The sequence below is a fragment of the Triturus cristatus genome, chromosome 3_1 (assembly GCF_964204655.1).
Source record: "Triturus cristatus chromosome 3_1, aTriCri1.1, whole genome shotgun sequence".
NCBI classification, from domain to species: Eukaryota; Metazoa; Chordata; class Amphibia; order Caudata; family Salamandridae; genus Triturus; species Triturus cristatus.
This window is the reverse complement of record NC_140583.1, coordinates 768,213,580-768,237,985: the sequence shown is the minus strand read 5'-3', so window position 1 is coordinate 768,237,985 and position 24,406 is coordinate 768,213,580. Positions and strand designations below refer to the sequence as shown.

Sequence of the window (24,406 nt, the reverse complement as noted above, 5' to 3'; positions counted from 1 at the left end):
GTTCTGTCACAGATGAATGAGGAGGGACTAGACCAACCTGTAGCCTTCATCAGTAGGAGGCTACTTCCACGGGAACAGAGGTGGAGTGCAATTGAGCGTGAGGCATTTGCTGTGGTCTGGGCACTGAAGAAGCTGAGACCATACCTGTTTGGGACTCACTTCCGGGTTCAGACAGACCACAGGCCCCTCAGATGGTTGATGCAGATGAGGGGTGAGAATCCCAAGTTGTTGAGGTGGTCCATTTTCCTACAGGGTATGGACTTCACGGTAGAACATCGCCCTGGTACAGAACACGCCAATGCTGATGGTCTGTCCAGATTTTTCCGCCTTAGTGATGAGAACTTCCAAGGGGATGGGTAGTTCTCCCCACATTTCAGCTGGAGGGGACGCGTGTTAGACCTGGCACCATTGGCGTGGGTCTTCCTTCCATTTTTCGCTGTTATCTCCTCTGTTTTTGCTGGTAAAAGATGCTCTGGGCGCTGTGCCACTGCCATTCAGTGCCACAACGCGAATGCTCCCTGTGTAAATGTGACATGTGAATTGGTATATCCGTGATTGGCTTATTTGGTTTACCTGTTAGTCCCTAGTAGCGTGGCCTGTGTGTGCCCAGGGCTGGTAAACCAAATGCTGCTGGTGGGCCTGCAGCGCTGGTTTGCGCCACCCACAGAAGCAGCTTGTAAAGTGTGTCTCAGACCTGCCACTGCAGAGTCTGCGTGCAGTCCAGAACTGCCATCTTGGCTGTGAAGTGCACCCACTTCCCAGCCCCTGAACCTTCCCTTGGCATCATGTAAGCCACCCCTCTGGTAGGGTGCATTGTATGTGTAAGGTAGGACATATCCTGGTGTGTGTAGCATGTCCTGGTAGTGAATTACACCCAATTTCGTTTTTCACTACTGTAAGGCTACCTGTTCTCCATAGGCCAGAATGGGAGGTTTGGCTATTACATTCTATAGTCCTAACTGACCCAAAGAACATGATAGAAAAATGAATTTATAATGCCTGGAATATTAAAATACATATTTTAGTGAAGTTTATTTTTATATTCTATGTTTGAAAATACCACTTTTAGAAAGTAGGTATTTTCTTGCCTAAGCCTTCCAGTGTGCTCTGCTGTTATGTGTATTGGCTGTCTGGTTTTGGAGGGACAGGGCAGGGTGGTTCAGACCTGGGTTGAATAGAGAGATCTGCATTGGAGTATGGGGAGGGGTAGCTCCTTGACCTGAATAGGGCTGTGCCTGGCAAGGCGAATGCTGGCTCCACCTCCCACTGTGCGTCTGATGGCAGACCCCATCTTTCTGAAAGGAAGGATGCAGCCTGGTAAACAAAGTGCTCCAGGGCTGGGCAGAACTGGTTCTGGCTGGGGGTCAGTGACTTGTAGCTTCTGAGAGCAAAGACTTTCCGGATATAAATATCTGAGCTGAAACCCCTACAATTTGTATTGCTCCTGGACAACAAGAAGAACCTCTGTCCGTGTAACTGAAGGAATCTGCAGGAGAGGACTGTCCTTGTGCTTGTGTGCTGTTTCTTGGACTGGCCTGCAATGGTTACTACTGGACTTGGAAGAAGAGGAAAAGGACTTTGAAGGAACTTTTATTGTTGCTACAGCAATCACCCAAGGGCTAGAAGAGAGCTAGCCTCCTGCTGGAGTCTCAGGCATATCAGACTCCACCACCAGCCTCCTGTTTCCTCCCAGCGAGGATCTATCTGCATGTGAGGCTCCTGTGAGTTCCAGGGCCTCTAGTTCTACTGTGGAGAAGAGAGTGCTGAAAATCGTCACTAATGCCCGTTAGCGAGCCGCCGCAGCTGAAGAGGGTAAGGAAAATCATCGCGCTGCTGCCGCTGAGTGCACGCTACCGGAGATCATCGCATCACACGTTTGCGGGCTGCCAAATGCTCGCTAACCCGAAGATTATCGCATCGCATGTTTGAGGGCCTCCAAGTGCTTTCTAACCAAAGATCATCGCATCGAGTTCATCGCTTCACGACATCGCAGCGCGGACGCCGAGCGTTCGCCATTTTCATCGCATCAGGATCTTCGCTCCCTCGCGGGGGGCCATTTCTTTTCATCGTAACAAGATCGCACGCGCAACAGGCTCGGCGCATCACCCTCCCTTCGCGGCAACGATTTCAATGCATCGCCGGCTTAGCGTGGAGAAGTTTGTCGCTTTGTCCTGCGCACAGATCAGCGCATCATCCTCCCTTGCGGTAAGGATTCAACACATCGTTGGTCACCCGTGAGGAAAATCATCGCTACAACTCCTTAGCGACATTTTGGTTGCTTTGCTACATAATCCAGGTAGTTTGTGAGTAAAAGGGTCGCAGAGACCACTGCCTTGAACTGAACTCCTCTTTGCACACTTTGAACTATTCTTGCAGCCTTTTAAGAGTAACCCTATGGATTTTTACTGTTATTGGTGTTGTGTTAAGTCTATATATAAAGATAATTATTTTTTATAACTACTTGTGTGGTGTCCCTTTGTAGTGTTCTTCACTGTGTTACTGTGTATGGTCATAAATGCTTCACACACTGCCTCTGGGATAAGCCTAACTGCTCGTGCTACGTTACCACAGGGTTGAGCAGGGGTTATCCAAGGGTGTAGCCCGCTTACTCTGACTTAGGGAGAAGGGACAGTGGCCAGCCATTGCCAACTAGAGACCCCCATTTCTAACAATGAGCGTTTAAAAAAAAATGCTGGTGGGCTTAAAAGAGTGCCATTTAAAATCATCATAATTCATGAATTCTGTCAATCTCATTTTAAATTCTATGTTTGAAAATACCACTTTAAATGTTTTGACAAATGTGATTGACTAGAGAAGGCTATTTCTCCACCATCTTGAAAACTGATGAATGATTTGTGTGCTGGCGAAAATACATTTCCATAGCCCACGGGGCTACCCTGGGGATGTCCATCCCCAGAGAAGCACTGAGAGGCGTCCAAAGTTGTGGAAACCTGAGTCCCACACCAGGAAAAAACATACACACCAGTGCATGACTCATGAATCAAATAGCCTTCAAGCCGTCATTTAGGTGCCATTTTCATCTGTCATTTTGTGAATGATGGACAAATTGATTATGACTTGTGATTTTAATGTGTGGAAAAAATATGCCACAGGCAAGAGAATGTATTGTAATGATTGTTCTGACCCCAGGGAACTGGTGGTAAGGACCAAGGGGCATGGAAAACACAAGGTTACTAGCAGTGGGTAGGGGATAGGGTCTGGCCACAGGCCAAGGCCTACGCCCTGCGTCTGCTGCATAAGGCTGAAGACCATGTGTCACAGGGATTGGCTGCCAGAAGAGTGTTGGGTTCAGGGCCAGCTATGTGCAAAAAGGTGCTTTATACATAGTGGGTGTTGTCATATATGGTGTGGGTTGTATGCTTCACATATAACTGGCACATTTTAGTGGTTTGCATGTTTGAGACAGAAGCAAAACACAATGTGTATTTATATGTGCATATGTCAGTGCTAACATAATGTTTTAAACTCCAAAAACACTGAAATTCACCAGTTATAGTTAGAAGAGCTGACTATGAATTGCTCCCCCATGCACTGTTAATGACCTCACATATTACATCAGTCATGACATGTTCTGTGACATCGTTTATGACATCACTGATGACATGTCACATGACATCTCTGATTACATCACTGATGACATCATCTAATGAGTGTGTGAGTGTGTTGTATAATTTACATAGTAGTAGGTGACCACCTTATTTCTTTTCTACCTAATGTTGTTACAACCTGTGTCCAGATAATGGGTGTAGGTCTTTACAAAACACATGTGCACCTAATATATCATAGGTGTGTAGAGGTATTGAATTCATTATACATGTTTGTATTCAGGAGTAACTCTGTGTACAGCTGACAATTGACAACTTGTGCCCAATATGTTCCACATACTTTTTTTGGTTCTGCAGAAAAGGCTGACAACTGGCCAAAGATTTTACTTAGTAAATAGTAGGTACTGTAAGCAGCCTTGAGTATTTAGACAATATCATCTTAGCATGACAATGTCTACATAAGTTAGAAGATTGTGTGCACCAGGTATTAACCTATGTATGTGTTTGATTAGCTGCAGAAGATGGGCTATGTGTAAAGATTTCATCACAGCATAAAGGTTGCTGGAAGTATGAACTTTAGCATCTTGAGCCCTAGGGGCTTTTTTAAGGAATAGTGTCTCTTTGGACAAGTTTGGCACAGAATGAACACTGCTTTTAGTAGATACGTTTGAATACTTTTGGTGTATTTCTCATGAGAATTTTACTTTCTGCAAACAGTGTAGTATAGAGTAAACTTTCTTCAAAGACCAAAAACTGTTTACAGTACCCACTTTTCTACTCATATTCACTTAATTTCTCACTGTAGGTTCAGGGACTGTAAGGGGTTTGATACAGCAAAGACTGTCCATAGTAGGGCGTTAGTTATGTAAGCGAGGTTGAGTATCTGGAGGAACAGCGAGTTACAGGTTACCACATAGTCACATAAATTACAGAATGGTTATATAGGTGAGACAGGTGTTACTAACGAACATAAAATCAAGACCCAAAAGACCAACGAGAGCTGGAAGTCCACTGGGAGGAGACAGCAGCAGAGAAAACAACGAGACAAATGTCCGAAGTCCAGCTGGGTAGGTGACGGCCATAGCGGTGTGCCGGAGCCAATCTCCCCTATAGCTGTCGGTGCAGCTCCACCGGGAATTGGCCATGTGGTTCGATCTCCGCCAGGATAGAGTAGAGATCATGAAGTGACCGAAGGTATTTCGTCCAGAAACGGGCGAGTGGAGATAACGAGGATGGCAGGATAGGAAAGGGTATGTAGCTTGGCAGCCATCTTACAGTCAGGCAGTTGAGTCTGTTTGACCCCGAAACTCTGCAGCTGGGCTTGCCTCTAGTTCAGTGGTTTGTATTGCTCAATTATGCCAATTATCCAGATGGGACATCGGGACCCCCTTGACTGATAGGACATCTCCCCACTCCGGTGAAAATACCTTGGTGGGCGCCATTTTAGGACGTCTTCCCTCGCCGGTGGAAGTACCTTGGGGGGTGCAATTTTAGGGTCAGGCTTGGCGAATTCCGATTTAAGAGTAATTGCCGAGGTTCTAGGGGATTAATTTTAGCGCCAATCAGTCTTTTGAGCCCACAATTGGGCTTACATGCGACAGTTTGCCGCTCCGTGATGCCCCATCGATTTTGAACAAATGGGGCTAGGGCGCTCCCTATAGCCTTTTCTGCAGTGAAGGTCGGCTTCCAAAGGGGTTGAACCACCCCTAGCCCCGCTGGTGTAGACTCAATGGGACAGACCATGGAAGTGAATGAATTTGTAGGGTAGTAGAGGGTGCTTACTTGGTTGAGCTCTTTATTCGTCATCATTTTGGCAGGGGGACGGCCACCATTTTAGGGTCAGGTGCGATCCTACCTGGACCCGGTGATTCTGCTGCTTTTGGGTCTTATCTTGGCGAATAGTCCATCTGGTGCAGTCAATGAGAGCTCTCCTCTCTTGTCCGTGCACCTTGCTGTGCTCGTTATCATCAGAGCACCGGCCCTCACCTCTCCTCTATGCCCACAGGGCTCACATTGGCGCGGCTCTCTGGCTCCTTGCAGTGCTAATTAATGAAGCGGGCGAAGGCCCGGGGTCTCCGCCTCGTCAGCGCAGGAATGTCTCTCAGCCGTATGGATTTCCCCTGCGGTGCTTCTCTGGCTGCTTTCCGACTTCATCAATGGCAGGGTCTGGCCCCTCGCTTCGAGACTGCCATCTTGTGTCCGTCTGCAAGGAATCGAGCCGGAACAATTCCTCTTGATTTCATTCTCACTCGGGGGCCACCGGTACTTTTTCCTAGGGTCTGCTCAATCTCGGACTGTTCCGCCACGCAGCAGTTATCAGCTAATCGCGCCTGGGGCTCAGGATCGATAGTGACGGGAGATACGGCAGCCGGAGCTCCGGAGCCCGCTCCTGTTCACCTCCGCATCAAGCCACGCCACGTATTGTGTCAATATTGCACATAACACATGCTTGTTTCACCTGCGGGAGTTGTATGTATGATGGCATTGATTTTTCTGAGCTAAATTGTACTTACTTTCTGACTTCTAATACCATACTCATTTATAGAGTGATGTGTACAAAAGACTTGGATGATGTCATCAGTGAAGTCATTTGAGATGTCATCAGTGATGTCATAAATGATGTCATGAGTCATAAGTGATGTAACATGTGAGGTCATAAACAGTGCATGGCGGGGCGTGAGTTATAGTTAGCTATGCTAACTATAACTGGTGAATTTCTGTGGTTGTTTGAGTTCAAAATGTTATGTTGACAGTGACATATTCACCTAACTATAGTGTAGGGCTGGGCGGAGCTCGTGGAGTTGTGCTCCGTGGAATTCTATGGAGTTGCTGAAAAACAGGGCAGAATTCCACATATTTCTGCGAGCAGGCAGAGAACTTGAATGCCTGCCACCATGATCCACTGTTGCCATGGCAGTGACAGTGATGTAGTCAGGTGTACAGGGTGACGGGGCTTACCTTGAACACCTTGCCATCGCTGAAGTCACCGTCACTCAGCTCACCGATGATGATGTTCCTTTGGTGGTTATGATGATGATGGCAGGGAGGTGGCACCAACCAACCAACATTCGCAGAGCCGGCATCTCACTGCTCAACACAAATGCAAACCCACACTGTCGGTGGAGTAGAAGAAGGTCACAGTAGAGGTCAGATGACTGAGGTGGCCCCGCAGCGCCAGTAATCGACCATCCAGCTCAAGCCTCAAGGTCCCTCCAGAAAGGGCGACACCAGACTCTCTTCTCTTACAGCTTCAACCAGGGGAGCCAGTCTGCACATGGGTGAGCAGTGAACACGTCATGGTGACAACCATCTTAGGGTCAGGCATCTCTATTAGTAAAATGCTCCTGCCAGGCAGAGCAAAATTAAGTTTCCCTGCCCACGGTAGTGCAGCATGGAAACAACTATTTCCTGGGAGTGGGCACCCTGGGACACAGTAACTGAGCCGGCCCCGGGGATATGGTCCGTGGGGTATTTAAAGGCGCAGGGAGGTGTGATATCTGGACCCCCTTCCTTCTAACTTCTGCTACAGCTCCAGAGGTTGTGGTCCCTGGGGCTTGTGGGAGAGGGCACCCCACTCCCTTAATTTTTTACTACTGCCCCGGGGAAAAGGCCCCTAGGGCCTAAGAAGGGTATAGTAGGTGGGCTGCATGGACCCTCCATCCCTTTTATTATACTTTTTGGCCCTGGGAATGGGATCCCCAGAGCCTTCTTAGGCTGCAGGATGGGGGCCATGCAGCCCCCTTCCTTCATTTATTACCCTGGCCCTAGAGTGTGCGGTCCCTGGGGCTTATAAAGGCTTGGGGAGAGGGGCCACATGCCCCCCCCTTTTCAACATTTCAGCCCCGGGGAATGAAGTCCACAGGACGGCAGCAGCTCAGGGAGGGGAGCCAGGCACCCCTTTCCCTAATTGTAGGTACCTATTCCCGAGGGATGGAATTCCCGGGCCCAAAATAGGCTTGGGGAGAAGAGCCTTACTGATGCCCCCTGCCCAAATATATTTTTTTTAACTGGCTAGACGCCTTTTTTTCCATAATCCCGCTAGAGTCCTGTGTGATCGCTTCAAAAACAGCTGACTATTTTTATATTTTGGACCTCAGGGCATCCCTCTGGACCCCCCCACATGGCCTGGAGGGGCAGGGGTTCCCTACCCTGCCTCTTTATAATATTTTGTTTTTAAACTTCAGGGCAGGGGACTTAGTCCACGAGTCCATTAATGGCTGCCAGTAACAGCAAAGCTCCCTGGGCCAACCGTCCAGATTTACAAATACTTTTTACCTGAATTTCTCAAAAACAACTGAAAAGATTTACAGAAAATCACAAAAAGCTAAATCTTGGGACCAAGACCTATCTTTTTGCCATATTTCATGCAATTCAGTTGGCCGGTTTTTGCTTTAGCGCTGCTTAAAGAAGTCTATGGAAAATGCATGGGGAAATTTGCTTTTGGGACCCCCTTTTTTCTTGGCTCCTGCTAGACAGGTCATCCTAAAACTTTCAAGGAAAGAGCTGAGGTGAATTCGATTTTTTTTTTAAAGTTTCGTGAAGATTAATCAAACAGCACCAAAGTTATTAGCAAATCAACATACGCCTTGTCTATCGAATCGATGCGCTAACTGTAACTATCCAGTGGTGGCCATCACTGGGTAATCAAAATATATATTTATCCTCTGAAGTAAGTCCACACTCACATGTATCTTCGTTATCTTTTATTAAGTCAATAGGTTAACTGCATCCTCTGCTTACTGGCAAACAATACATCAAGTGAAGGCAACCTCGTCAACATTCCAAGGATGCCTTCCTGTCAACATTCTGAACGTTACCACTGTGCAGTAGAATAAGGGGGTGGCCGGAATGTACCACATGATCAATTATACCACATCTCCCTCCTTAAGGAAGAGATATACTAACCTGTAGCCAAGTTAGGATAAAGCTATGAGCCTAGGTGTACCTTGTCCTGTTCGAGATCCCCCAATATACAATACCAACAACAACTTGTGCAACTGCACATTCAACCCATTTGAAATTCATTGTGCCACCTTGGGGGATTGCGGTGCCTGAGTTCCCTTCCCTCTTGTGCCCCTTCTGCTCGGGAACTCTGGGCATGAGACCTACTGTCTCCCTCTTGGTCTGTTTCCCTCGGACCTATGGCCACCCGGTCCATGCTCCATTTTTTCCCATCTTCCATGATGACCACATTTCTTTTAACCTCTCTTATTTTCCCTGGGGCGTAGTACCTCTCCTCTTTGCCCCCTAGGTTCATTGGTTTCCTGATAACCACACTTTGTCCCTCGCTGTAAAGTCTTTCCTGCACCCCCCATTTTCTGTCGTACCACTCTTTATACCTCTTTTGTCTTGTGTCAATTTTCTTACTGATCTCCTCCGGATCGATCACCACCGGGTCCTTGGGGATCATCCAGTTAGGGGATAGTTTGGAACCTGCCTTCCTCCCTCTCAATAGCTCAAAAGGCGTATGTCCAGTGGAGAGGCTAGGTGTGGTGTGGTAGGACCAAAGCATGTCTCTCAGCGCCCCCTCAATAGGAGTCCCCGCTTTCACTGCTAGTTGTATGCACTCTTTCAACATACGGTTAGCCCTCTCCACTTTCCCATTGGCTTTTGGGCAGTACAATGGGGTGCGTATGTGCGTTATGGACATGTCCTTCAGATACTCCCTCATCTCCTCCGATACCAATTGAACACCATTGTCGGTGATCAAGGTGGAGGGTATGCCCTCCTTTGAGAATACTTCATTCAAAAATTCAATCAACGATCTTGTGTTGATGTTGCTTACAAACTTGTGTGTGATCCAGTTTGAGTAGTAGTCTATAAGCACTAAGATGTACCATTGCTGTGGTCCCTTAGCCCTTATGGGGCCTGTGATGTCAAATCCTAATTTGCCCCATGGAGACCGTGGGACCTCCACTGGACTAAGTGGAGATCGCCTGATACATCTTACTTTGTCGCTTACCCCGCATGCATAGCAATCCTTCACCTTCTCCTCCATGTGTACATCCATCCCGGGGAATCAATATTCCGATCTCAATCTCGCCTTGCATAGGTGCCCCTCATGGGTGAGATCCATGATCTGTCCTCTTAACCCTGCTGGGGGAACTATTCTGCCTGACTTGAGAATATATCCTCCTACTATGGACAGTTCATTTCGCACATTCCAGTACGGCTGAATATCTTCTGGTAGAGTTTTGCATTTCATGGGCCATCCTTTGATTACCCAAGTTTTCACCTTGTTGAGAGTACTGTCCTGTTCCATGTGGTAGTCCCACTGACCTTTTGTCATAGCAGGAAGTTTGACCTCAAGAACTCCCTCACTGTTCCTGACCTCTTCATCTTGTCTTATTACTGGGGACCTTGATAAAAAATCAGCAACTTTGTTCTCTTGGCCCGGGACATATACTGTCTTGAAGTTGTATCATTGCAATCCTAGGACCCATTTCGCTATGCGGGGTTCATGTTTTCCAAGACCTTGTTGCCAAACAAGAAGATTAATGGTTTATGGTCCGTGCACACTTCAAATGGCAATCCCCACACAAAGAAACTAAAATGTCTAATTGCCCAATACACCGCCAACGCCTCCTTCTCCATCGTAGAGTAATTAGACTCAGCCCCAGATAAAGACCTTGATGCAAAAGCCACCACTTTCACCTCACTGCCCCTCCTTTGTGAAAGCATGGCACCTATTCCTTTACCACTTGCATCTGTTGTAATAATGGTATCCTTGGTAACATCAAAGTTGCCTATGTATGGTGCTGTCACAATAGCTTCCTTTATGTTTTCAAAAGCCTGTTCCTGACTTTTCTCCCAAACAAATGGCATGTCTTTCTTTAAGATTTCTCTAAGGGGATTTGCCAACATAGCAAAGTTCTTAATGAATTTTGCCATGTATTCCGCTAGGCCCAAGAACGATAGCACTTCCTCTTTGCTTGATGGCGTTGGTGCTCTTCTTACTGCTTCTACTAGATCAATTTTGAGTTTTATCCCCTCCTCAGAAATGGTATGCCCTAGATAGTCTACAGAGGTTACACCCACTTTGCATTTGCTCTCTTTTGTGGTAAACCCTACATCCTTTAATCTATTGAGTACTCTCTCCGCATTCAAATTATGTTCATTCTCAGTTGCTCCATAAATCAGAATGTCGTCCTGAAAACACATTGATTTAGGACAATCCTTCAAAACATGCTGCATCAACCTTTGAAATGCTGATGCTGCTAACGCCAGCCCAAAGGGCATTCTTAAAAATTTGTAGTTGCCAAATAGGGTGGTGAACGCTGTCAATGGTTGTGATTCAGGATGGAGTTTGATTTGGTGGTAGGCCGATGAGAGGTCAAGAACACTGAAAAACTTTGCCCCTTGCAGTGTGCTCAACATCTCATGTATCCTGGGTAAGGGGTGCCTGTCCACCACAATGTTGGTATTCAATGTCCTGAAATCCACACATAGCTGGATGCTCTTCCCACCCTCCTTACTCGTTATGACAATGGGCGCCAACCATGCTGCACATTCGATCTCTTGTATGACCTCTTGCTCCACCAACTTCCTCAATTCCAATCTTAAGGGTTCCCTCATCAATAAAGGGATCGAACGTGTTCTGTGCACCACTGGTATTGCTCCCTCCTTCAGCTCAATCTTATGCATGTAATTTTTGAGTACCCCTAACTTGTCACTGAACACTTCGGGGAATTCTTTTACTAAATTGGACCCTACCACTGGGGGGTCAATCAAAAGCACCTGCTCCTGGTTATTGGGGTCGAGTTTTATTCCCAATTCCTTCTGGTGTTTCCACCCTAATAAACTTGACCCCTCCTTTGTTACATAAACCTTCCCTACTGTGTGCCTGTCTTTAAACGAAATTCTCATTCTTATCATCCCCTCCAATGGTATGGGTACCCTATTGTACCCCGTGGGAGCTATGTCAGCCGTTTCTAGTGTGAGATTATGTTTTGCAAATTTCTCATAGAACCTGTTCTTATCTACTAGGGTGAAAGGGGAGCATGAGTCCGCATACACCTTGAACATTTCCCCATCCAGTCCTATTTCACATGTGGGATACTGTGTCTTTTCATCCTTGCACTCATCTTCAACCTGAAAAATGTAACTTTTCTCTTCTTCTTCATCCACCTCCCAGTGTTCTACTACATGAACCTTATTGGTACTCACATTACACACTTTTGAAAAATGTCCTTTCTTATTGCACTTCCTGCATATTACATTGCGGGCTGGGCAGCGCCAATTGTTGGCTAAGTGATTGTGATTTCCGCACCTAAAACACTTCAGGCCTTCCCCTCTATTACTTAAGCTCTCTTTATTCCTGTTCTCAACCTTACATACTGCCTCCCCATTTGTGTTGTCTTTCACTGCTCCTTTTTCTTTTGCTCCCTCCGAAACTTTCATTTCTCTCATACACTGTGCTGTATGTTCCAGCCCTTTTGCTATGCTAATGGCTTCCTCCAAGTCTGGATTTCTAGTGAGCAGTTCTTCCTGAACCTTCTCCTCATTAGTGCATCTCACCAATTGGTCTCTAATAAGAGAGTCCGTAAGCGCCCCAAACTCACACGTGGCTGCCATGCCCCTCAATACAGCTATGTACGATGACACCTTTTCCTCTTTCAATTTGTGCCTTTCCAACACCACATTTATTTTAACTTTGAAATGTGCTTCCAGTTTCCGTAAGGTATATTCATACACATCCACCCCTTCATCCTCTTCACTCCCTTCATCATCCACCAGTCTACCTGTTATATCCTCAAAAACTTTCCTTCCTTGTATACCCAAATTATGCAATAGAATATGTTGCTTCCTTAGGTTAGAAAAATTCCCGCCTCCTATAGCTATCAGATACGACTTGAAAATTCCTTCCCATCTTTTCCATGGAATTTCCGGTTCCCCCAGCTCATTTAGAAATGGAGGCGGCTGACTCATCCCTGCACCTGCCATAATGTGGGATGTGTTACTCATTGTCACACTACAAAGTACTGGCAAGCCAGCTATTATCACTAAGTAGCAGGGGCAGAAGAATGATTATACTGTGATTAGTGAGAAAGAAACCACTAAGAATGAAAATACAGTTTTCCTACACATTAGCAAATGCCGTCCTGCTTTGTTATTCCTTTTTCAGTGCATGAACGACCTTTTAAACCCTGGGTTAACCTGAAATCTCTTCTTTTTTTTTTCCCACTTCCTTCTACAAAGACAGTCCTCTTTCACTGTTTGGTGTTTTTTCCCATAGTTCCTCTGGAAATGCTGTGTCAAGCCCTTCCTGTGGCAGCCCGACCGATGTTTGAAAACGAGTCTGTGAGGAAGTTGCTATTTCTGAGGAGAGCACTTGTTTCTTCTGACACCGTCTTAATGTGAGAACATTTGCTCCGTCCAAAGGCAGCTTCCTTTTACATTCAACTGCCCCCTCACACAGCGCACGCCAGCCGAGAGCCTGTCCGCCTCACAACTGCCCTGAATAGCTTCTTTCCGGAATTCCGCTCCTCCAAGCACGGTGAAAATGCAATCACTAGCCCTTAGCCACACAGCGCTACTATATACTCGCTACCCACGGCAACCTCCGATGCTGGGAGATTTCACTTCACGTTAGCACACGGCTAAGCAGCAGCGCGGTCGACGCACAGCTGACAAGGGACTCCGAAGGAGCTGGGTGCCGTACTGGGTCAAGGGGAGGGGGGGGGGTGTGTCCCCTCACAAAGTCGAACTTTGATCCCACTTGTGAGCCCTCAAACGCTGCTGCGCTACTGAGATCGCCGATCTCTGCCACTCGCTCACCCGGTCCTCCATCGTCAGCGCTACTCCAGGGCTCGCGACCACGTAATTGTCCGTGCCTGTAGCGCTTCTTAAGTAAAATGCCTGCTTTAACACCGCAGCTATTAAAATTTCAGTTCCTTTCATCGGTCTGCTCGTGACAGAACCAGGCCATATTCCCCTCAATATGCCTGGGAAAACACCGCAGCTGGCGTAGTTACAAATCCATTCACCGATCCAATCCTGACAGAACCCAGTCAATCGCCCGCTGAGTTATGCTTCACACCCCATAGCTTCGGGGTACTGGACCAAGGGTTAATTCAATACAGTCACTCCCCCGATCCTGAACTCCTCACCATAAGCGATGACTGATGTCAGTACTTTGTAAGTAAGCTTCTCCTTCCAGGAATCTTCCTAGACTCCCGTCTGTGCCAGTAAGTTGAATTTTCTACAGGGGAGGATGCAGCGCCGTCCCTGTCACAGCTCCAGCCATCCTCGTCGCCATCTGAAGTAAGTCCACACTCACATGTATCTTCGTTATCTTTTATTAAGTCAATAGGTTAACTGCATCCTCTGCTTACTGGCAAACAATACATCAAGTGAAGGCAACCTCGTCAACATTCCAAGGATGCCTTCCTGTCAACATTCTGAACGTTACCACTGTGCAGTAGAATAAGGGGGTGGCCGGAATGTACCACGTGATCAATTATAACAGCCTTGTCTATCGAATCGCTGCGCTAACTGTAACTATCCAGTGGTGGCCATCACTGGGTAATCAAAATATATATATATCCTCACACAGGGTGTTTCTCTTAGACCACTGACACGGCGACAGAGCACAGAATCATCCGCAACCAGGCAGTTTGTACAAATTCTTCAATATATAATGTGAACGCCAAATTCTCAAAATGTAAGTGCTAAACAAGTAAAATTGATATGCGCCACTCCCACTGGATGGTTTTGGCTTTGGGCACCCCATTTCCCAGGGTCCGGCTAATGACTGCAAGGCAAGTGGGACCAAGTGGCCCCCCTCCCTGGGCTATTTCAGGTCCCGGGGACTCCAGTGCCAGGCAATTAGTAAAAGGGCAGGGGGGCCATGTGGCCCCCCTCCATGGGATGTTTTTGGCCCTGGAGACCCCATCCCCTGGGGTCTGGCCACTTCACGCTAGGTACCATGGTCCTACCCAGGGCACCCAGTGTGCACTGTTGGGTCCGCCGGAGGATCCTGAACGCACCCGCGGGCCCGGCTGGCTCCCTGCATCCAGTGGGAGCCGGCATTGCTCCAGCTCATAGGGAGCAGCCAAAAATGCTGCTCTTTGCATGCAATAGTAAGTTTTTCATCTATTTTCCTGTCCATTTGGCAGCGGGCAGGTATATAAATAAAAGTGAGTTCCCTGCGGAAGGAAGCAGTTTTCCTGCTCCCCCCTGCAGACTTACTGTTTGCTCTCGCTTGGCGGAAGCTGTCAAAGTGGGAGACCACACTTGTTTTTTTGAAATTTTTGGTGAGATTCTAGGCGACAATTTAACAAAAAAATGCCTTTAGGCTCAGGCGGGGTCTTCGTGGGACTCAACCACCATGCCTAGGGGGTAAAGTTATTCATACTCTGCACCCTTCTCTTTATTTAAAACTTTTTGGGGGACTCAGCAGAGTCCGAGTCCCAAAATAGCTGCCAATACTTCCTGGTTGAAGTGTTGGCAGCCAATCAGATCTCAGCATGAGATCTGTTTGATCGCGGAAGATAACTGTATTTCTTTTTTTTTATAACTCCAAAACTGCTGAAGGGATTTACACCAAATTACAACACGCATTGTAAATGCCATAGGTCTTGCATTTGTTAGAGTTGGAGCTATTGGCATTGTAAATACGAGTCTTTTTTTACCAGCGCAAAAGATATGCCTGCCCCACCTTAATATAATAAAGAACTCTGTCATATGTTTTTCTGTAGTACTTTGTACGGCATGAAGTATCCGTTTGTTATTTTGAAAAGCTCTTGGGAGCTGCTATAAATAGTGCTGAAGAAAGATTGAAATCAGCTCAGACTGGTATGAAGGATCGTGTTAACCGAGTTTGTGCATGTGTTCCAATGCACTCTTTGCAAGAGTAGATGCTCTGGGGGCGTGGATGCCAGTTCCAGGCTTGAACAGCTGGCTTCGCGATCATTAGCTCGCAATCCAGTCAATGCCTTTTTCTTCAACAAGCAGCATTTAGCACTGCCAACAGAAGCAGAAGAAAGCCAGAGCATTCCTAGCTCTGTGTTGTAAACTTTCATCTCTTTTTCGCAATCCCAGCCCATGCTAGCTCCATTGACAATTCAAAAATGATTAATTACTTTGTTGTTAAGGCAGTGGGTGATTTATTTATAATATTTCTCAACAATAAACTCACAGCCTGGTGTAAAATGACAAACTGCGCAGTTCCTAACCTTTTAGAAAAACAGTCAATATTACTTATCATATACTGTAATTGAAATATGCCACTTTCTTGTACTTTTTACTGTCAAGCCATAAAAAATAACTAGTAGCACAATGACGAGAGGGAGGGGTATGAGTGAGGAGGAAACAGCTGGTCAGAGATGTCCAACAAAAAGCAGTGCAAGGAAACTCCTCTTTGAAAACAAGCAGGAGCAGGAAGAAGGGCAGCAGTAATGGGAGGGAAGGAGTCTGAGCGAGAAGACAACAGATGGCCAGAGATGTCCAACTAAAAGAATCAATCTGTGATGCTCCAAGCAACCTAAGGCAGGACAGATGGACACTAATGACGAACCAGAGTAAAGAAATTCCCAAAGGCAGGCCAACCAACTAACCAAAGTGCTGGGCGCTGCCTATAGACTTGAATATAACATGCCTCGCAAAGCAGTGTATGCGCTGCACAGGCTCGACCTAATAAGGTCTCTTTATGGACCAAAAGGTAGCTTTCTCCTAACTTTGGTGTTATTCCGTTCAGTGGTTCAGGCTGTAGTCATGTTCAAAACCCCGATGGGAAATTGCACTCGAAATGCGTTTTGGGACCCCCTTTTTCTAAGCAATCGCTTACTGAATCACCCCTAAACTCTCCCAGACAGCAGATGAAGTAAGTGGCAAACTAGGTTTGAAAATATCAGAAAGATTCAAATGGTGCCAAAGTTATTAGCAAAACGAAAAACACTTTTCCTATGGAAACTAGGTCCTAACTATAAACACAGCTGGTGACCTGAAAACTGAGACCCACACCAACCGACCACGCACGCAACCTCTGTATTATCCATGACAGTAGGCTTGGGTGGTGAACTCGGCTCTGTTCATGGAGTTTGCGGAGTTTTTTGCACTCAGCACTCTGCAGAGTTTTTTCCTCGCTCGCGATCGGTAAGTTTGCGAGTGCGAGAAAAAACAGTGCGAAAGCCACTTGCAGAACTTCGCAGAGCTTTTTTGTCACTTCGCGGGGTTTCACGAAGCGAAATTCCATGAACTACACCCAGGCCTGCATGACAGCCAACTGACCATGAAACAGTCCTTCTGCTACCACAGACTTCACATGCTCCACAGAATCTTCAGATGGATCCCAACCACCACAAGAAAGATCTTCACTCAGGCCCTTGTCACCAGCTACCTCGACTACGGCAAAGACCTCTACACCAGTGTTTCCATCCAGCTCCTCAGAAGACTCCAGGCTATTACAGAACGCCGCAGCCAGACTCATCCTGGACCTTCCCAAATGAACCCACATCGCTCCCACCTGAGAGACCTCCACTTGCTCCCCACTAGAAAGATGCCAGTTCAAGATCTTCACACATGCCTACAAAGCCCTCCACGACTTAGGACCTGCCTACCTCAACCATCGACTGAACTTCCACCAACCGGCTAGACACCTACGCTCCTGTTCACTCGCCCTCGCATCCCCCCACATTTGCTGCACCTGCAGCCGCTTCTTCTCCTACATCGCACCCAAGACCTGGAACAACCTCCCCCTCCAGCTGTGCACAGCCCCCCTCACTGGCAGACTTCAGAAAAGACTCAAGACCTGGCTCTTTGACAGAAACACAGTGCCCAGATACCCCTAGGGGTGACAGAGTTGCGCTGTACAAATGCAGATTGATTGAATGATTGATCAATGCCTATGGCCTACCCCATATAGAGGTGCAAGAACTATTCAAGTCAAACTATGGTGTGGACCTACAAGAATTTGAATATCTTTAGTAGCAAATAGACCTGCCCGCATGATACGTTACCTGTTTCCAAGTCAGCCCATTGGGGTAAAAGATTTGTTGGACATTGGAGTTCTCATTTAGATTTATTGAGATCGTGGAGTTGTGGCTATGTCAAAAGGCAATAGAGCTTGTACAATGAACATAGTGCAATTGGGTCCTTTCATTTTAACCAATGATATTGGTGCACACAGTGAAAAGCAGTTTCATGGCATCTGAGAAAGGCACAACGCCGAAACGAATCATGTCAGAATAATTGCTGTTAATAAACTCTTTTTAAGACTCTGTGAGTACTCTGCAATTTGTAAAACGTATTGCTTGCAGGCAGGCAAGTTCCCACCTCGCTAGTGGATGCACCCCTCCTGAGTGCAGTGGCTATAATGGGACCTTTTGTTAATGAAGATAACTGTATACCACTAGCACCGATGCTGATCGTATGCCGCGTCGAACGGGAACAAGTCGCAAGTTATGCAAACTCAAGGATGACAAGCCAATTGACCGACACCTACGTTTGGGTCCAGAGTTAACATCCAGCGGCTGAGGTGAGGTGTTGTTCAAGTGCCTTGGATGGCCTACCCCATTTAGAGGTGCAAGGACTATTCAAGTCAAACTATGGAGGGAACCTACACGAATTTGAATATCTTTAGTAGCAGATAGTCCTACCCACACAACACGTTACCTGTTTCCAAGTCAGCCCATCAGGGTGAAAGATTTATTGGACATTGGCGTTCTCATTTTGATTTATTGAGATCATGGAGTCTGTGGCGATGCTGAAGGACAGGAGAGCTTGTACAATCAACATTGTGTAATTGGGTCCTCTCATTGGCCAGTGGTCAACCAATTGGAAGTGTCGACATGGTATTTTGACCAATGATATTGGTGCACAGAGTGAAAAACAGTTTCATGGCATTTGAGAAAGGCACAAACCCGAAATGCATCATGCCGGAATAATGCTGTTATTACAATCTTCGCAAGACTCCATGAGTGATCTGCAATTTGTAAAAAGTACTGTTTGTAGGCAGGCGAGTTCCCAACTTGCTATTGGATGCACCCATCCTGAGTGCAACAGCTATAATGGGACCTTTTGTTAATGACCATATATATATCACCGTAACGTTTGGTCCAATTCCAACAAACGTAGCCGACTTTGATGCAGTTTCAAACAGTCTTTCTTCTACGCAAACCACAACACGTTTCAGCCGACACGGCGTCCTTCATCACACACAGTTTGCTTGCCTATCACTGGCCATATCTTTGCAGAGGTCAAACTGCCAACAAGGAAAGACTATATATGTGTGTGTGTGTGTGTGTGTGTGTGTGTGTGTGTGTGCACTCGTGCTTGTGTGTGTGTGCGTGTGTGTGCGTGTGTGTGTGTGTGTGTGTGCGTATATATGGTACATAGTGGCAGTCGCCAGTAGGTAGCTATAGTTAGGAACATGTTTCCATAGGAAAAGCATTTTTTCACTTGTCTATATCTATGGCCCCGTTTGATGAATCTTCATGGAATTTTCCCACATAAAGTGTGCCAGTGATTCTTGTTGCGCATTAAAAGTTTTGGACTGATCCATCAAGCAGACGTCAATGAAAGGTGCGTTTCCCATGTTAATTCCCATAAAAAGTGTGAACACGCCTACAGCCCAAACCGCTGGATGGAGTTTCACCAAATGTGGCCGAAAGGCAGATTTGGTTGTGCAGATTCCACTTTTGTAAATTGGTGTTAATCCGTTCCGTAGTTATTGAGAAATTTAACTAAATGCAGTTAATGATATCTGTGACCACGACAAAGTCCTGAAAAATACCAAGCTTCTGCAGGGAAATGCAGAGCTCTGATTGATGTGAACACTTCAATCAGAAAGTGTTGGCAGACATCTTAGGACTAGGCTTGAGCCGAGCCCCCAAAGAAAAGTAAGTAAAAGAAATGCGGGCAGGGAAGGAATACCCTGACCCCATAAATTTGGTTCTGGGCCCCAGAGGGACCCTGACAGGCCCAAAAGATCATATTTTTAAAAACACTGCAAAATCTGAGGCCCTCCCTGATGAGATCTCAAATGACATCATTGATGACATTGTCCACAGAACCACTCAAACACTCACGTAAACCCCAATCCAACATCTCATACACCCACTCCCACACAACCACTGACATACCCATTTACAGACCCATACAAACACTCACACACCTACTCTCATAGAGCCACTCACAAATCAACTCACCCATACAGCCACTAATGCAACCACTAACTCACATATACAGCCACTCATGCACCTAATCACTGACCAATACAGCCACTCACACGTCCAGACATACAGACACACACGCACCCACTCATATGGCCACTCACACATTGAATCAGTCACCCATACAGCTACTCACAGACCTACTCACAGTCACTCACACAGCCATTCACTCGTCTATACAGTTATTCACATACTCACTCATACATATACTAACACATGTACTCATTCACCTATACAGTCACTGAGACAAGCACATACTCTCCAATACAACCTCTCTCACATTCACTTACTCGCCCATACAGCCACTCATACACCCATTCACTCACCCATACAGTCACTCACACACCCACTCACTCACCAATACACCCACTTAAATACCCATTCATGCACTCATACAGCCACTCGTGTACCATGTCACTCATCCATACTGGCACTTATGTACCTGCTCAGTCACCCATTCAGCCACTCATGCACTGTCTCATTTACCATTTACAGCCACTGATGCACCTGCACACTCACCCATACAGCCACTCATTCACCATCTCATTCATCATTACAGCCACTTACACACCCACTCACTAACCCTTATAGATACTCACACAGTCACTCACTTACTCATACACCCACTGACACACCCACTTGCTCACCCATACAAAAACTCACACACCCACTCACTCATGTATACAGTTTCTTGCATACCCACTCACTCTTCTATACACAGCTTACACACCTGCTCACTCACTCACACAGGCACTCCCACAGCCACTTATCTAAGTGTATATGTTTAACACTCAGTAACTTTTAGAAAATACTCCCAATAACTGGATGATGTCCTCAGTGATGTCTTTGAGATGTCATCAGTGATATCATTTAAGATGCCATCAGTGATGTCACTGACCATGTCATGACTAATGTAATATGTGAGGTCATAAGCAGTGAATTTGGGGCGTAGGTTAGAGTTAGCTCAGCTTGCTATCACTGCTGAATTTCTCTGGTTTTGTACGAGTGACATGTGAGCCTAACTATAATGTCCCTTTAACCTTCTTTTTTTCAGCGAATATATTTATATACACATATACATATATATATATATATATATATATATATGTGTGTGTATGTAAATATTCTGCAGTTGAAAGTTTTGCAGGTTGATATTGTTGCATACAATATTCTGACACAACAAGGCCTGGGAAGAAATTAAACTATATTGACATACATTTTTGGAACACTGCATTACTCTTGTTATGCAAGGTTACACCATTATGGCTTTTTGTGTAATTATGGTGTGTTTACACAAAAGGATAGCATGGGAGTCCAGGAAAAGTGCAGAGGACTAGAACGCGAGTGATTGTCATTTGTAGTATTATCTTTTTGGGTCTATTGTTTTAAAGTCCGAATTGCTTTCTCATGCCCATGAATGCAAGATGCATTTTGAGCTAATATTTTGCTAAAATATAACGCTAAACGTCATATTTGCATTCTCATACTGTTGTGAAATATTTCTGAACATTTATGTAAGTATGCAATGCAAAAGTAAATTACACAAATTTCACCCACATATAACCAGAGCGACTGGGTGATGGATGAAGAAAGAGGATCAGTGGTGGTGGGACTGGGAACCTTTTTATTTAAGACAATATGGGATGATTGATACATACGTGCTCACATTTCCTATGGTGCTTTTTTGCCCTTCTGCAGGAGCTATGCATCACGCATTAAGCGTCCCTTTGGGGTGAAGTATGACCCTTACACCCTCAGCATCGAGGTCCTGGATAACCCGCACAAGATCCGTCAATCTCTGGACGGGGTGAAGGAAGAACTACAGTCCCTCACTGATGCTCTGAACATGATCAGTTAGCTTACTAAGAGTGAGACCAGAACACAGAGCACTTCATCATTCCCTGCAAACCGTCCAGTTCAGTGGAGAGCCATTGGCAAAGCATTGCAGCAGTTCCATGCCAGTGTGGAAAAATAATGTTGGTGTATTGGCCCTAGTCACATTTTGATACTATTCTGGATCACCTATTGTTTTTTGTGACTTCATTTTGTCTATAATGAATGCATATATTTTTAGTAGACTAAAACGTGTCCGCCCCTCTGTTCTGGGAGCCCAGCCATAGCTGCAAAGCTTCCCTTCTGAGTCCATCCTGTGTATGTGTTGATATTTTTACTGTACCAGATCTATGTATGGTGAGCACAGTTTCCCCATTGTAAATTACCCAAAACGTTTCAGAAACTCCACACAAGCTCAAGTCAGCAATGGTAACGTAGGCCCACTGGCTGAGCTGGAGAATTGTAGAAACTTAAAAGGCCACGTTCTTCTCAGGAACGCTAAATAATTTTGGGAAGACAGGGTGATCATATTTGAGCTCTCTGGTTTCAATGTTATTAAAATGATGTGTTACAGTACCACAGCTTCAATGTCAACCATAAAATACACACAATTATGTCTAGAGTCGTCTTTTCTGCACGCACAACCAATTGTACTAATGTTCTTACATTTCTACAGAGAGGCGATCTGAACTGATAAACATCTCTACAATAAAGAGCAATGATAAGGTTTAAAAAGACATTAATTAACCATACGTGGGTTTCTATAGAATCCACTCTAGTGCCTCTATAACTGCATGTAGTGCAGCACGAGACATAAAGGTATCAGCCCCATCACGTACATATCATGTGGTACAATACACCCAAGTACAGATGTGAGAGGCAGCACCCTGACTACTGGCATAGATCTAGTCAACACATGGGTCCACGTATTGGACTGTCCACTTTCAGCCGCTGTAGTTTCATGATGTTCATGAAGCCATAGAATGTGCATTTTAGGGCGCTGTCGTTCTCCAGCCTCATTTCTAGACATAGTCCTTGTGGACTCTTCTTGGAAGGAGCCAGGTGTTAACTCTTCCTGAATTCAAGGTGGTTGTCGATGGTGCTCATACTTGCTGGAAGTGAGTTCCAGAGTTTATCTTCACAAAGGAAGAAGAAGGTTCCACACATGTACTTCTTCTATTAAGCCGAGATCATCAGATGTGGTGTGAATCTAGATTTTCTGTTTTCTGTGAACATCTTTTGAGCTTTACTTGAAAGAAGGCTAGTCCTTTACCATTGATTATGTGTTACGTAGACGGTCTAGAAAATCGATTAACTACCAAAGGAAACCCAGTGTAGAGATTAGTGGCCCATGAAATGTAGTCAGAGAGATGTGCATGTAGTAGTTGTCTCACCACACCATTTTGAATTATTTGTAGCTGTCACAGTAAGGACAGTGGGAACCCATGGTAACATCCATATACATAATCCAGACAGTGCTTAAATTGAGCTCGGCACTGGCACTTAATTCTTAGCACCGGCGCTTGTGACAGTCTGCCACATAGTGGCCATGTCTGCCAAATTTGTGTATGAGCACACCAACAAATGTTTATTAACTTAATATACATTAACAATCACTAATACGGGCCCACAAAGCCATTCTTATAGATTTGGGGCCTGAAATAGTCTACACATTTAGGAGTGTAATTGTTAGTAGTTATGTTGCTACTGTAATGGTTGCAGAAGCAGAGTTCACCTTGGGTGCACTCCTTGGTTGTGGGTGCAAAATCCACCTCAGGCACTGTTTGTAATTGTGGAAGCACAGTCCACCTCAGGAACAGAGTGCTGGTGGTGGCACATTTTGCCCTGTGCACAATTCTTGAATGTAGCAGCACACTTTGCCTCAGGTAAAGTTCTTGTCCATGGTAGCAATGACACCATTTTGTGAGTCCCGCCCAGAACTGCCAGCACATAGAGACTACACCCATGTCCACAGGGCACATAGATTCCTCTCTACAGTCCTCCTCTCCTCTCCTAGAAGACACACACACTACTGGGGCCACACTGCTTCTGGCGCTCCCTTGACATTAACTCCTGCAGGCATTTCCCTCCTCAGCAGGCAGGCTGGCTTTCTGGTGCTTCAGGTCAGAGGAACAGCTGCTTACAGCAAGGCAAAACATCAGGTGATGTCCCCTTACCTACCGGAAGTGGGCTGTCGGGCTCTTCCTTCATCAGACAGAACTTGGAATTGGAACAAGTGGGTCTGTGGCTCTCACTTTCTACAGTCAAAGCAGACAGGTGTCTTTCTAGGCTCCTGACACATACTTTGTGTAGAGTGATGCTCCCCACAGTATACTGGAGCCTCCTACAACAGATGCATAAAGAGATGGAAGCTTTCTGCACCTGGCTAGCCGTAGCCACAATAAACAGTGATCATGGAAGAGATAAAAGGCTGTTGTCTCACCCAAATGTGAGGAGTTCCTTTCACCTTAACAACAGAGAATGCAACCATCACCCCTCTTTAAGAAATGGCAGCGCTACATGAAGACTAATCAACAGCCTTTCTCAGCAAAAGGCCCAATTGAACTTGCAAAGGATCCTTATCTCCTCTCCCCACTTCGATGTCTGGGTCTCCTCCCCTCAGCTTCAAGAATGTCGGAAAAACCTTCAGAACTTGTCTGAAAAAAGGCAAATATGGGGTAAACAACCTCATGTCGATCATGTGAACTGGAACAGGCAAGGAACTTTCAAATTAGAAGCCACTGGTCTCCATTAATCTGGCTCAATTATACAAACAATGCATGTACCACACCAACCACATACACAAATATTCACAACATGCACTTGGGATGTTAG

General features: G+C 45.8%; 1 protein-coding gene across 1 annotated transcript in view; it reads left to right on the top strand.

Annotated features, from left to right (window-relative positions):
* TH (tyrosine hydroxylase) overlaps nt 1-22,187 on the top strand; it is a 389,931-nt gene extending 367,744 nt beyond the window's left edge. The window contains exon 13 of the mRNA XM_085646393.1: nt 21,437-22,187. Within this exon, the coding sequence (XP_085502519.1) occupies nt 21,437-21,596 (160 nt within the window). The 3' untranslated portion in view covers nt 21,597-22,187. The remainder of the gene's footprint in view (nt 1-21,436) is intronic.
* The last annotated feature ends 2,219 nt before the right edge of the window (nt 22,188-24,406 follow it).